The following is a 14,861-nucleotide window of genomic DNA, read 5'->3' as shown; positions in this document are numbered from 1 at the left end:
ATATGGGCCAGGTGCTGGTCAGCATGGAAAGGTTGGACCGAAGGGTCTGTTTCCATGCTGTACATCTCTGACTCTATGAATACAATGCAGGATTTCTTCAATCTCCTATCAAATCTTTTGAGTTCTGGAGATGTCATACCAGACTTGAAAAGAACTGTTTCCCTCTCCACAGACACTACCAGACTTGCTTATTTCTCTGGCATGCTTTGTATTTGTTTCAGATTTCCACTGTATTTTGCTTTAATTTTACCAAATTTATCACATTGTACATTTTAAAATTGGGGTTTCTAAGCAACTCATCGAACAAGCAGATTAGGTTACTTTTGCTTTAAATAATCAGGAGTCAAAGGGCAATTACACAGCATTCAAACCTCATGCATCCCATGATTAAAATACTTTTTCAGAAAGATCTGCAAACTCATTTCCTGTACATTCAGGTGTATGGAGTGTAAAGTTTCAAAGAAATTAAACTGTTTTAAAGTGCATCAGACAACTATCTTATTAAATAGTTACGAAACGTTGGACTTCAAAACAAAAAGTTCAAATTGTTCTGAGCAATTTTGGATTTTGTGATCTTCATTTTTCAATTTTTGGCATTTACAAAAGCACCAAAACAATTTGCTCAATTTTGTAAATTAGCCTTTATCAAAACTGTTCATCTTCTGTGATCCAAAATTAAATACAATTTAACTTCATTTCTAATATTAGAAGTCTTCAGGCTGTTTATTGTTGCATTGCTATACTGCAGCATGAATTCACACTGGTCCTCTCAATTCATTATATTTGTCGAAGATCTCAATACCTGCTAATCTACCTGAAAGGTTTTAAAGAGTTGGAATTTATTAGTTTAATAATACTACAGGATAGAACAAATGCTGTTCTTTTACTCAACATTACAAATCAACTGTCTGGCCAACTGAGCTAACCAGCAACCCCCTTGGTTGTTGGTATCACTATGCATCACACAAAAAATGGTAAAGCCACCATAGCCCTACCCTGATCATAGGGCTGCTCTGTCATTCGAGATAGATGACTGGTGGTGGTTCAACCTGAGGGTTACTATGCCTTGGATGAGGGAAGAGTTTGAAATGAGAGTCAACTTTGCTAACCAGCAACCCCCTTCATGAAAATGTAGGAATTGAACCCAAGCTCTTGTCATTACTCTGCACTGCAGCTAGTTGTGCAGCCAACAATTCTCACACCTCCTTCCCAACCTCTCCCCTTGCCAGAGGCATAATGACCTCCAGATTAAATCACCAGTTCTGTCTGTCTCTCTCTTACACATGAGAGAGTAGCCCTATGCGGAGGTAAAATTGTAGCAACTTTATTTTTACCCTTGTTCTTTTATACTTGGAGAGAAGTATTGTTGCACTTTCCCACCCTAGTGATTTGAATTTGGTACAGGGTGTATAATTAAGTTTGCAAATAATAGTTGTCATTACAGTCAGCAAACTTCAAAAAGTCTTAGACTAACCATATACATGGCAGATGCAAATGAATGCAGACATGTGTAAAAGGATGTATTCTGGAAGGAACAACATTAAAAGGCAATACAATTAACATTATGCTATTTGTTTGGGGGAAGAAGTTAACACTCAACAATAAAGGAACCTGAAAATTCATGTTCACCAACCTTTTAAGATGACAGAACAAATTAAAAGGCAATTAAGTTTATGAATGTTTGACTTTAGTATACTTAAAGCAGGAAGCTTTATTTAAATTTTAAGCCAAGTAGGTTTACTAAGGCACAGTTCTGAGAAATGAACCACAGAATGGCTGTCAACTATTTTGTCAAGTTGAAACAGGCACAGTATGTGTACATGTTCTCTGTCTGCAAAGAACAGCGCCCTATACAGTGATTTATGAAGCTTTCAAAACATGCAAGCATGTCATTGTGAGCCCTACTGACAAACCTAAATTGATTATCAGCAGAGTTCTATGCACACACACTGGCTAACATCTGTTAACTGACCCTTTCAAGGAATCACTTCTAAAATGTTTGACAATGATCTGATGAAGGTTTAACTCCACTTTCTTGTCTGCTTCCCACAATCCCTGACTCATCATCGCAGAATAAAACTCTAACTCAATCATGATTATATTGAATGATCCTGTCTTCACTGTTCTTTGGAAGATAATTTCAAATACGCACTATTGTCAGCGAAGACATGCTTTCAGAACTGCGAGTTAAGTGGGAGACTACTTAAAATTGTGCCCCCTAATTCTACGGATCTCATATGATAGGAAATATCTGCTCAGCCACCCCGTCAAACCACCTTAGAATCTTAATTGCTTCGATAAAGTCACCTCTCACTTTTCTCACGAGAATGGGCTAACCTGCTCAAATCTTCCTCAAAATATAACCCCAGAATTAGCTTAGTTTCCTTTCTCCGACCTTCTTCCAATGAGTCCTCCTTCAGGGAGAATTATGAACAGCACTCAATGTGTGGTCTCACCATTTCCTGGTATCAGCATGTCAAAACTTCTTTATTTTTATCCGCTATCTCCCTTACCTTTAAAGGTCAACATTCCATCACCTTGCTAACGACAAGCTCACCTTAATGCTAAAATCTTATGATTCAAGTACAGGTCTCTTGCTACTCCAGCAATTTCTCACTATTTACACCCATTTTTCAATTATTTCCAAAGTAGACAATCTAATTTGCCAATATTATTCTCCATCTGCCAAATTCTGTGCATTCATTTATCTGTCATCATCATTTTGAAGGCTCTGTATAAGTCTCACAACTTACTTTCCCACCTTCCTTTGTACTAAGGTTGTAAGTTTGCTTGCTGAGCTGGTGGATTTGATCTTAGACATATCATCACCATGCCTGGTAACATCATCAGTGAGCCTCCGATGAAGCGCTGGTGTTCTGTCATGCTTGCTATTTATCGGTTTTGGTTTGTTGTGGTGGGTGATATCACTTCTGGTTCTTTTTCTGAGAGATTGGTAACTGGGATCCAAATCAATACGTTTGTTAATGGCGTTCCGGTTTGAATGCCAGGCCTCTAGGAATTCCCTTGAGTGTCTTTATTCTGCCTGTCCCAGTCGAACTGGTGACCCTCTGCATCTGTGTGTATGGATATTAGTGATAGTTGGTCACGTCTTTTGGTGGCTAGTTGGTGCTCATGTATCCTGGTGGCTAGTTTCCTGCCCATCTGTCCAATGTAATGTTTGTTGCAGTCCTTGCAGGGTATTTCATGCATGATGTTGATTCTGCTGGTTGCTGGTACAGGGTCTTTTAAATTCATCAGGAGCTGTTTCAGTGTGGTGGTAGATGACGACCAGACTACTCTGGCCTCGAGGCGTCATGGTAGTCCACAAACCTACCATCATTCCAACACCCACAAACAGAGTTGCATCAGGGTACTATTTAAACAGGCCACATTGCAGCACCGAGGAACGAGCAGAAGAAAAGTACCTGTACAGCATATTCAGTAAGAGGTACCCAATGAACACAGTCCACCGATTTTTAAACAACAAACCCAAACAAGACACAACACACCCACAGACTCTTGCCACACTACCATATAAAGACATCTTGGAGATGACGACGAGATTACTCCGACCCCTTGGCATCATGGTAGCCCACAAACCTACCAACACATTGAAACAGCTACTGATGACCCAAAAGGACCCTGTACCACCAACCAGCAAAATGAATGACATTTACAAAATATCCTGCAAGGACTGTAACAAACACTACATCAGACAGGCAGGAAACCTGCCACCAGAACACACGGACACCAACTAGCTACCAAAAGACATGACCAGCTATCACTAGTACCCTTACACACAGATGAAGAAGGACACTACTTCTACTGGGACAACACATCCATTCTAGGACAGGCTAAACAGAGATACGCACAGAAATTCCGAGAGATCTGGCATTCAAACCAGAACTCCATCAATTAACATATTTTGGACTCCATTTACTAATCTCTGAGAAAAAGAACCGGAAATGTTATCACCCACCTTAACAGAGCAAGACACATAAATAGAAAGCGGAACAGAACACCAGCACTTCACAGGAGGCTCACTGATGTTACCTTGCAAGGTGACGAAACATCTGAAAACAAACCTACCAGCTCAGTAACCTGAATCTCAACCTGAGCTACAATCTTCTCAAAAACAAAAACACACACCTACCCAGAATCTTGGAAATTCTGGACAATAGACACCAATGCACAAGTAACCCTGTGAAAAGTAATAATTGCCATCCACGAGTAAGGAATTAGTCAGTAAACACAGGCACTGGGTTGGATTTTTATTTGCCCTCACATTATCATGATAATATGGGATGAAAAGGAATACTGGCTGTAATTTTGAAGATTGTCATTTGTAAATCTACACAACAAAACTCATGGAAAGTAGCACAGCACCATCATATATCATAAACCAAATGCTTTGAAATATAGAGACACTCCTGCTTGCTGGGGAGTACAAAAAAAAAACCATGATATATTTCTCCACAATCACATGCTTCAGAACAGTCAGTGAATCAGTGTGTATGCAAATATACTTTTATTGAAGTGTTCATAAAGAAGGTTAGGTGAATTGACCAAGCTAAATTGCCCATACTGTTCAGGGCTGTGTAGATTAGGTGCATTAGTCAGGAGTAAAAATAGGTTAGGGGAATGGGTCTAGGTGGGTTACTCTTTGGAGGGTCGGTGGTGAACCTGTTGGGCTAAATGGCCTGTTTCCACACTGTCAGGATTCTATGATTCTTCTAACAGTAATTGTAATTAATTAGACAATTAATGAATGCTATTAAGTACATAAGGTTTGCACAGTATGTTCTTCGATTTTTTAAAAAATCTGCATGAATAAATCATCTCATTAAGTGATATCTTAATATAAAACTCACATTTTAGGGTTTCTCCAGCATATGGAATATGTAGCTTAAACCGGTCACAACAGGGTCCAAGTGTTAGTGATGTGCACCTGAAAGGAGAAACCAAAGAGGAATTTCAACAACACCAAATAAAGAAAAACACCCATAGAATAACAACTACCTTAAAAATTGCCAGAATTGAAATCCAAAACTGGAATTTCTCTTGCCAAAAGTATAAGCATTTCAGTAATTATGCAAGACCAAAACAACGATATTAGACAGATCATGTTGTGAGAAAATAACATTTCTTTGATTTTCTCAATTTCTTCTTTATTCAAAAAATGTAGAAATTATGTTTTGGAAGCACCTTATACTATTTAGAACATAGAACATTATAGCACAGTACAGGCCATTCGGCCCTCGATGTTGCACCGACCTGTCATACCAATCTGAAGCCCATCAAACCTACACTATTCCATGTATGTCCATATGCTTGTCCAATGACAACTTAAATGCACTTAAAGTTGGCGAATCTACTACTGTTGCAGGCAAAGCATTCCATACCCTTACTACTCTCTGAGTAAAGAAACTACCTCTGACATCCGTCCTATATCTATCACCCCTCAATTTAAAGCTATGTCCGCTTGTGCTCGCCGTCAACATACTTGGAAAAAGGGTCTCCCTGTCCACCCTATCTAACCCTCTGATTATCTTATATGTCTCTATTAAGTCACCTCTCAACCTTCTTCTCTCCAACGAAAATAGCCTCAAGTCCCTCAGCCTTTCCTCATAAGACCTCCCCTCCATACCAGGCAATATCCTAGTAAATCTCCTCTGCATCCTTTCCAAAGCTTCCACATCCTTCTTATAATGTGGTGACTAGAATTGTACACAATACTCCAAGTACAGCCACACTAGAGTTTTGTACAGCTGTAGCATAACCTTATGGTTCCGGAACTCGGAACCTCTTAATTAGAGCTAAAACACTGTATGCCTTCTTGACAACCCTGTCAACCTGGGTGGCAACTTTCAAGGATCTGTGTACCTGGACACTGAGATCTCTCCGCTCATCTACACTACCAAGACTCTTACCAATAGCCCATATTTTGCATTCCGGTTACTCCGACTAAAGTGAATCACCTCACACTTGTCCGCATTAAACTCCATTTGCCACCTCTCAGTCCAGCTCTACAGCTTATCCATGTCTCTCTGTAACCTACAACATCCTTCGTCACTATCCACAACTTCACTGACCTTAGTGTCGTCTGCGAATTTAATAACACACCCTTCTACGCCCTCATCCAGGTCATTTATAAAAATGCCGGCAGTGGACCCAACATTGACCCTTGCGGTACACCACTAGTAACTGGACTCCAGGATGAACATTTCCCAACAATGACCACCACCCTCTGTCTTCTTTCAGCAAGCCAATTACTGATCAAAACTGCTATATCTCCCACAATCCCAGTCCTCCGCATTCTGTACAATAGCCTAATGTGGGGAACCTTATTGAACGCTTTACTGAAAATCCATATACACCACATCAATTGGTTTACTCTCAGGCGGCACGGTGGCACAGTGGTTAGCACTGCTGCCTCACAGCACCAGAGACCCGGGTTCAATTCCCGCCTCAGGCGACTGACTGTGTGGAGTTTGCATGTTCTCCCCGTGTCTGCGTGGGTTTCCTCCGGGTGCTCCGGTTTCCTCCCACAGTCCAAAGATGTGCAGGTCAGGTGAATTGGCCATGCTAAATTGCCCATAGTGTTAGGTAAGGGGTAGATCTAGATCTAGATCTAGATGTAGGGGTATAGGTGGGTTACGCTTCGGCGGGGCGGTGTGGACTTGTTGGGCTGAAGGGCCTGTTTCCACACTGTAAGTAATCTAATCTAATCTAATCTACCTATTTGGTCACCTTCTCAAAGAGCTCAATAAGGTTTGTGAGGCACGACCTACCCTTCAGAAAACTGTGCTGACTATCCCTAATCAAATTATTCTTTTCTAGATGATTATAAATCCTATCTCTTATAACCTTTTCCAACACTTTACCAACAACTGAAGTAAGGCTCACTGGTCTATAATTACCAGAATTGTCTCTACTCCCCTTCTTGAACAGGGGAACCACATTTGCTATCCTCCAGTCTTCTGGCACTATTCCTGTAGACAATGACGATTTAAAGATCAATGCCAAAGGCTCAGCAATCCCGTCCCTGGCTGCCCAGAGGATCCTAGGATAAATCCCATCTGGCCCAGGGGATTTACCTATTTTCACACTCTGCAGGATTTCTCGTACCTCTTCCTTGTGAAACTCAATCCCACCTAGTCTAGTAGCCTGTATCTCAGTATTCTCCTCAACAACATTGTCGTTTTCTAGAGTGAATACTGTCGAAAAATATTCATTTAGTGCTTCCCCCATCTCCTCTGACTCCACACAGAACTTCCCACCACTATCCTTGATTGGGCCTAATCTTATTCTCGTCATTCTTTTATTCCTTAAATACCTATAGAAAGCCTTAGAGTTTACCCTGATCCTAGCCACCAACAACTTCTCATGTCTCCTCCTGGCTCTTCTGAGCTCTCTCTTTAGGTCTTTCCTGGCTACCTTATAATCCTCAAGTGCCCCAACTGAGCCTTCACATCTCATCCTAACATAAGCCTTCTTCCTCTTGACCAGAGATTCCACTTCCTTCGTAAACCACGGCTCCTGCGCTCTACAACTTCCTTCCTGCCTGACAGGTACATACTTATCTAAGTCACTCAGGAGCTTTTCCTTGAATAAGCTCTACATTTCTAATGTGCCCATCCCCTGCAGTTTCCTTCCCCATCCTATGCTTCCTAAAATCTTGCTTAATCGTATCGTAATTGCCTTTCCCCTGGCTGTAACTCTTGCCCAGTAGTATACACCTATCCCTTTCTATCAGTAAAGTAAACATACACCTATCCCTTTCTATCACTAAAGTAAGCATGTTTTAAAAAATGAAAAAACAAACAAACACTCTACATAGCTAAACACATTCCTGATGAAGGGCTCTTGCTCGAAACGTTGATTCTCCTGCTCCTCGGATGTTACCTGACCTGCTGTGCTTTTCCAGCACCCCACTCTCGACTTGATCGCTAAACACAATTTTCACTTTGCACTCAGCAAGATGTCACAAACAGCAAAAAGTTGAATAAATACTTTATTCCTTTCCTGGGGAAGAGGAACAATGACCAAGTGACCAGAAGGTCCTGGTATCATGATTTAAACACTTGTTTGTTTATTTGGTCATGGATATAATCAGTTGCAAAGCACTGCAGACTTTGACTATGTATAAATTTGTCACTAGGACAAGCTGTTTGTTTCAGCTAAAATCAGGTCAGCTTACACTGTTAATACAGAGACTTTACCATGCAGCGAGATTTATATTTAAAAGAATTCAAGACGTGCTGCACTTGCAAGTGTTGCACATCGAGCAATGCTGGAATACTTCTGCAATCATTAGCTATAACACACACAAGGTACAATAATCAGAAAAGACTGTACAGGAATCTGAAATGCACAAACATGTAAAAGCCCAGATCTTGCAACTTCCTTTCCAAAATTGAAAATAATAATTACATTCAAACTAAGTAATAGAATTATGATTACTGATTATTGTCTACATTAATACACTAACTGTTCTTAAAACTGGTATAAAACATGTCTCCACTTTGGAAATTCAAAATTAATTGTAGCCAATTTTACGCCTGGATTGCACAAACAGAATGTAAATACAAAGTTCTTAACATTATTCAACAGTGAAAAACATACAGCTACACCAAATCATTTCATTGGGAAAACACAAACAAAAATGACAGAATAACAAGATAATTAAACTTGGAGTACTCATTCAGCACTTACCCAGATTTAAGGTCAGTTATTTTCAGATTGTTTGTAGCATCTAAGCCAATTTTTCCATTTCTGACGACATTGGAGATAAAGGGACGAAGTGCAGGGGAAATTCTGTTTAAGGCAACTTCTGGTGACATTTTGACTCAATTCCTTCCACAGTGGAAGACCAATAAACAGGGCAGCTTGCAGTGCTAAATATTCAAAGGAAAAAAGCTCATACTTAGACCAAAATAAAATAAGTCAAGAGAAACTTGTTTGAAATCAAAACAATATATCGGATGGAGGTGAATATCATAGAATTAGAATAACTATTTTTAAAATTGGGATGACAGTGTCATAGGAAAGCGATAACTAGAGTGGCTTATAGGCCAGATCAACGAATGGATTGAAGGAAACTTACTACTGACATTTATGAATCAGCTTTTAATAATAATCAACAACTTCTGGGCTAATTGCACCAAACATTGTACGATGTTAAAATCACCTCATTGGCATATTTGTATAACCAGCAAGGCCTAATTTATTAAATTGTACACTACGAGGTTTGTGAGGAAAAGATCATATTTTAAAATTTAATTCTTGCATTATAAGGCTAATTCATGAATTTTGATATATGTTGTTAAGAAGCTCTTAAAGTTAACATCGGTTCAAGTTCAAAAACGTTAGATGTAGCTTTATGTGGGTCTTTAGAGTAAACCAAAAGTTATAGCAAGAGAAAATCTGAAAAATTGTGCTAGAGGTAGTCATACAGGCATATAGCTGTACAGCATGGAAACAGATGTTTTGATCCAACTCGGCTATGCCAACCAAATATCCTAAATTAATCTAGTCCCATTTGCCAGCACTTGGCCCATATACCTCTAACCCCTACCCGTCCACATATCCATCCAGATGCCTATTAAATGTTTTTATTACACCAGCCTCCACCGCTTCCTCTGGCAGCTCATTCCATACATGCACCACCCTCTGCATGAAGAAGTTGCCCCTTAGGGCCCTTTTAAATTTTTCCCCTCTTACCTTAAACTTCTGCCCTCTATTTATCCTATCCATGCTCTTCATGATTTTATAAACCTCGACAAGGTCACACTTCAGCCTCTAATGCTCCAGTGAAAACAGCCCCAGCTTTTCAGCCTTTCCCTAAACTTCAACCCCTCCAACCCTGGCAACATCCTTGTAAATCTTTTCTGAATCCTTTCAAAGTTTTACAACATCCTTCCTGTCGTAGGGAGACCAGATTTGCATGCAAATCTATTCCAATAGTGGCCTAACCAATGTCCTGCACAGCTACAACATGACCTCCCAACTCCTATACTCAAGCACTGACCAAAGAAGGCAAACCTAGCAAACACCTTCTTTACTATTCTATCTACTTGCAAATCCACTTTCAAGGAATTATGAACCTGTCTCTTTGTTCAGCAACCCTCCCCAGGACCTTACTATTAAGCATACAAGTCCTGCCATGGTTTGCCTTCCCAAAATGCAGCACCTCACGTTTACCCAAATTAAACTCCATCTGCCACTTCTTAGCCCATCGGCTCATCCAATCAAGATCCCGTCGTACTGAGGTAACCTTCTTCACTATCCACTATACCTCCAATTTGGTGTCATCTGCAAGCTTACTAACCATATCTTCTGTGTTCACACCCAAATCATTTATATAAATGACAAAAAACAGTGGACCTTGTGGCACAGCATTGGTCACAGGCCTCCAGTCTGCAAGCAACTCTTCACCACCATCCTCTGTATTCTACCTTTATGTCAATTCTGTATCTAAATGGCTGGTTCTCCCTGTATTCCACGTGGTCTAACCTCGCTAACCAATCTACCATGAGCAGTCTTGTCGAACACTTTACCTACATATAGATCACATCCACCACTCTGCCTCATCAATCATCCTTACTACTTCTTCAAAAACCTCAATCAAGTTAGTGAAACACGATTTCCCAGACACAAAGCCATGTTGACTATCCCTAATCAGTCCTTGCCTTTCCAATACATGTAAAGACTGACCCATAAGATTCCCTGCAAAACTAATCCACCATCAATGTCAGGCTCACCAGTCGATAGTTTCCTGGGTTTTTTGTACCATCTTTCTGAAATAACGGCACCACGATAGCCAATCTCCAGTTTTCCGGTACCTCACCTGTGACTATAAATAATACAAATATCTCAGCAAAGGGCCCAGCAATCATTTCCCTGGCTTCCCAGAGTTCTAGGGTAAACTTGATCACAGACCAGGGATTTATTCACCTTTAGAAGTCCAGCACCTCCTCTTCTGAAGTAATATGAACATTCCTCAAGATGTTGCTATTTCACTCAAGGAGTAAGGAGAATGACTGCATGCATAAATCCCTGTTTAGTTGCTAAATCAACCTTATTCCTCCTTTTCCCATCCTTCTATAATTTATATGCTTGCTTCCACATTATGAATGTACATTGTAAATAGCTGAGGCTCCAGCACTGATCCCTGTGGTGCTGTACTAGTCAGAGTTTGCCTTGAAAGTGTCCTTTTATTTCCTCATCTGCCAAACCGAAAATGACCCAATTATCCTGATATTTGTTTGGTGTCAGTTAGCCAAACATTTCTCTGTGCTAGTGCATCCACATTTGGTGAATGATACATCGGGGAAAGTTAGAGGTGGGAACAGTGTAGGAAAAAGCTTGGAAGCTCATCTCAGAGTCAAAATGTGGCACCAAGACTTGAGTAGGGAGTAGGTACGGACCAAGGTCTGAAGACAATGGCTTGGATCTTCCCAATATTTACTCGGAGGAAATTTCGGCTCCTCTAATACTGGATGTCACATTAGAGACAGAGGAGGAGGCGAGAGGTGGGTCCAAGATAGAGCTGGGTGGTATCAGTATACAGTGCTTTTGGAGAGTGTTGTTGACAGATAGTACATGGATGTGAAGTAGGGCCTTGAGAGAAAGGACCAAGAATCGTTCATTGTGGAACATCAGTGCGTGAGCATGGAGAGAAGCCATTGCAGATATTCTCCAACTACTGACTGAATCTTTTCTAAATCAAGTTTCACAATATACTTCTGATAGGAAGGAGACCAGAGTTGCATGCAATATTCCAAAAGTGGCCTAACCAACATCCTGTACAGCTGCAACATGACCTCCCAACTCCTATACTCTGTCCAATAAAGAAAAGCATACCCCCCCCAAACACCTTCTTCACTATCCTATCTACCTGCAACTCTACTTTCAAGGAGCTTTGAACCTGTACTCCACAGTCTCTTTGTTCAGCATCACTCCCTAGGACCTTACCATTAAGTATACAAGTCCTGCTAAGATTTGCTATCCCAAAATGCAGCACCTCACATTTAACTGAATTTAGCTCCATCTGCCACTCCTCAGCTCATTGGCCCATCTGATCAAGATCCCATTGTAATCTGAGACAACCTTCTGAGCCATCCGGTACACCTCCAATTTTGGTGTCATCTGCAAACTTACTAACCATTTAAAAGATTTACAAGGATGTTGCCAGGAATGGAGAATTTGAGCTATAGGGAGAGGTTGAACAGGCTGGGGCTGTTTTCCCTAGAGTGTTGGAGGTGACCTTATAGAGTTTTATAAAAATCATGAGGGGAATTGATAGGATAAATATACAAAGTCTTTCCCCTGGGGTGGGGGGGGGGGGGGGGGGGGGGGGGGGGGGGGGGGAGTCCAGAACTAGAGGGCATAGGTTTAAGTTGAGAGGGGAAAGATATAAATGAGACCTAAGGGGCAACCTTTTCACACAGAGCATGGTACGTGTATGGAATGAGCTGCCAAAGGAAGTGGTGAAGGCTGGTACACTTACAGCATTTAAAAGGCATCTGAATGGGGATATGAACAGGAGGGATATTGGCAAGGTTCTGGTAAATGGGACTGGATTAGGTTGGGATATTTGGTCAGCATGGATGAGTTGGACCGAAGGGTCTGTTTCCGTGCTATACATCTTTATGAATCTCAGCCAAAGTTGAAAAGGAACTTGGAAGATGGCCAGAGGACGAGGTGTTCCAAGCCTCTAGTCAAAGACATACTATAGTTTTGCAATTAAAAGGGTGACCAAGAACACAAAGTTGATCGACTGCAGGAATTGTCTAGGTTTATGAAAAGGTAAAAACAATGACTGTAGATGCTGGAAACCAGATTCTGGATTAGTGGTGCTGGAAGAGCACAGCAGTTCAGGCAGCATCCAAGTAGCTTCGAAATCGACGTTTCAGGCAAAAGCCCTTCATCAGGAATAAAGGCAGTGAGCCTGAAGCGTGGAGAGATAAGCTAGAGGAGGGTGGGGGTGGAGAGAAAGTAGCATAGAGTACAATGGGTGAGTGGGGGAGGGGATGAAGGTGATAGGTCAAGGAAGAGAGGGTGGAGTGGATAGGTGGAAAAGGAGATAGGCAGATAGAACAAGTCATGGGGACAGTGCTGAGCTTGAAGTTTAGAACTAGGGTGAGGTGGGGGGAGGGGAAATGAGGAAACTGTTGAAGTCCACATCGATGCCCTGGGGTTGAAGTGTTCCAAGGCGGATGATGAGGCGTTCTTCCTCCTGGCACCTGGTGGTGAGGGAGCGGCGGTGAAGGAGACCCAGGACCTCCATGTCCTCGGCAGAGTGGGAGGGGGAGTTGAAATGTTGGGCCACAGGGCGGTGTGGTTGATTGGTGCGGGTGTCCTGGAGATGTTCCCTAAAGCGCTCTGCTAGGAGGCGCCCAGTCTCCCAATGTAGAGGAGACCGCATCGGGAGCAATGGATACAATAAATGATATTAGTGGAGGTGCAAGTAAAACTTTGATGGATGTGGAAGGCTCCTTTTAGGGCTTTGGATAGAGGTGAGGGAGGAGGTGTGGGCGCAGGTTTTACAGTTCCTGCGGTGGCAAGGGAAAGTGCCAGGATTGGAGGGTGGGTTGTTTGGGGGCGTGGACCTGACCAGGTAGTCGCAGAGGGAACGGTCTTTGCGGAAGGCGGAAAGGGGTGGGGAGGGAAATATATCCCTGGTGGTGGGGTCTATTTGGAGGTTGCGGAAATGTCGGCGGATGATTTGGTTTATGCGAAGGTTGGTAGGGTGGAAGGTGAGCACCAGGGGCGTTCTGTCCTTGTTACGGTTGGAGGGGTGGGTACTGAGGGCGGAGGTGCGGGATGTAGACGAGATGCGTTGGAGGGCATCTTTAACCAAGTGGGAAGGGAAATTGCGGTCTGTAAAGGAGGAGGCCATCTGGTGTGTTCTGTGGTGGAACTGGTCCTCCTAGCAACAGATCCAGCGGAGGCGGAGGAATTGGGAATACGGGATGGCATTTTTGCAAGAGGTAGGGTGGGAAGAGGTGTAATCCAGGTAGCTGTTGGAGTCGGTGGGTTTGTAAAAAATGTCAGTGTCAAGTCGGTCGTCATTAATGGAGATGGAGAGGTCCAGGAAGGGGAGGGAGGTGTCAGAGATGGTCCAGGTAAATTTAAGGTTTTCGAAAATATTAAGCAACTCTAGTTAAATATACAAAATTAAGGTTAGACTGTTGTGAATATGCACTTTGTTTTGTAAGCAAAATGAAATAGATCAAGAGTGGCTTGCAAATCTGATGCTGAATGAGCAATGATGTTGCGTGTGGTCATCAGCAAACTATACAGTGGTCAGTTTAGTTTCAACTCAGGTGAGAGAGGTTCTCATGTAGGCAGCTTTTTTTTAAATCACTGTATTTAGAAGTGTTGTGACAGCATTCCAGGACAGTTGGGAATTGAAACCAGACCTCTCATTGATCAAATGTTCCAAATATTGAGTTAAACATCATTAGTTGTGGTGATCCAGGTTCATGTACTTGGGTTAAATGTTGCAAAGCTATCTGAACTGAGAGAAAAGAGCTTCAGTTAGACTTGAAACGTCAGCTCTTTTCTCTCCTTACAGATGCTGCCAGACTTGCTGAGATTTACCAGCATTTCCTCTTTCTTGGTTTCAGATTCCAGCATCTGCAGTAATTTGCTTTTACCTGAACTGAGTTCTTTGCAGCTATCACTTGTCAGAAGTCACTTTGGGGGCATTTGCCAGGACAGAAAATTAGTGGTTGGACACTAGCTAGGAAGTTTGGGACATTGGGTTGTACAACCCAAAGCCTGGCTTAATATATTAAACACCATATTCCTTCGGCTGCACACATTAGGAAAAAAAAAGCCATACACAACCAGTC

General features: G+C 41.9%; 1 protein-coding gene across 5 annotated transcripts in view; it reads right to left on the bottom strand.

The window, feature by feature from the left end:
* Positions 1-14,861, bottom strand: part of babam2 (BRISC and BRCA1 A complex member 2) — a 204,281-nt gene that overhangs the window by 187,123 nt on the left and 2,297 nt on the right. For all 5 annotated transcript variants that reach the window (XM_072551249.1, XM_072551230.1, XM_072551257.1 and 2 more), the window contains exons 2-3: positions 8,716-8,897; positions 4,872-4,948 (exon numbers count right to left, since the gene is read on the bottom strand). In XM_072551249.1, the coding sequence (XP_072407350.1) occupies positions 4,872-4,948; positions 8,716-8,843 (205 nt within the window). In that variant the 5' untranslated portion in view covers positions 8,844-8,897. The remainder of the gene's footprint in view (positions 1-4,871; positions 4,949-8,715; positions 8,898-14,861) is intronic.

This window comes from Chiloscyllium punctatum, chromosome 3 (genome assembly GCF_047496795.1).
Source record: "Chiloscyllium punctatum isolate Juve2018m chromosome 3, sChiPun1.3, whole genome shotgun sequence".
Classification (NCBI taxonomy): Eukaryota; Metazoa; Chordata; class Chondrichthyes; order Orectolobiformes; family Hemiscylliidae; genus Chiloscyllium; species Chiloscyllium punctatum.
Note: the sequence above shows the minus strand (reverse complement) of the source record. Positions and strands in the feature narration are given on the sequence as shown.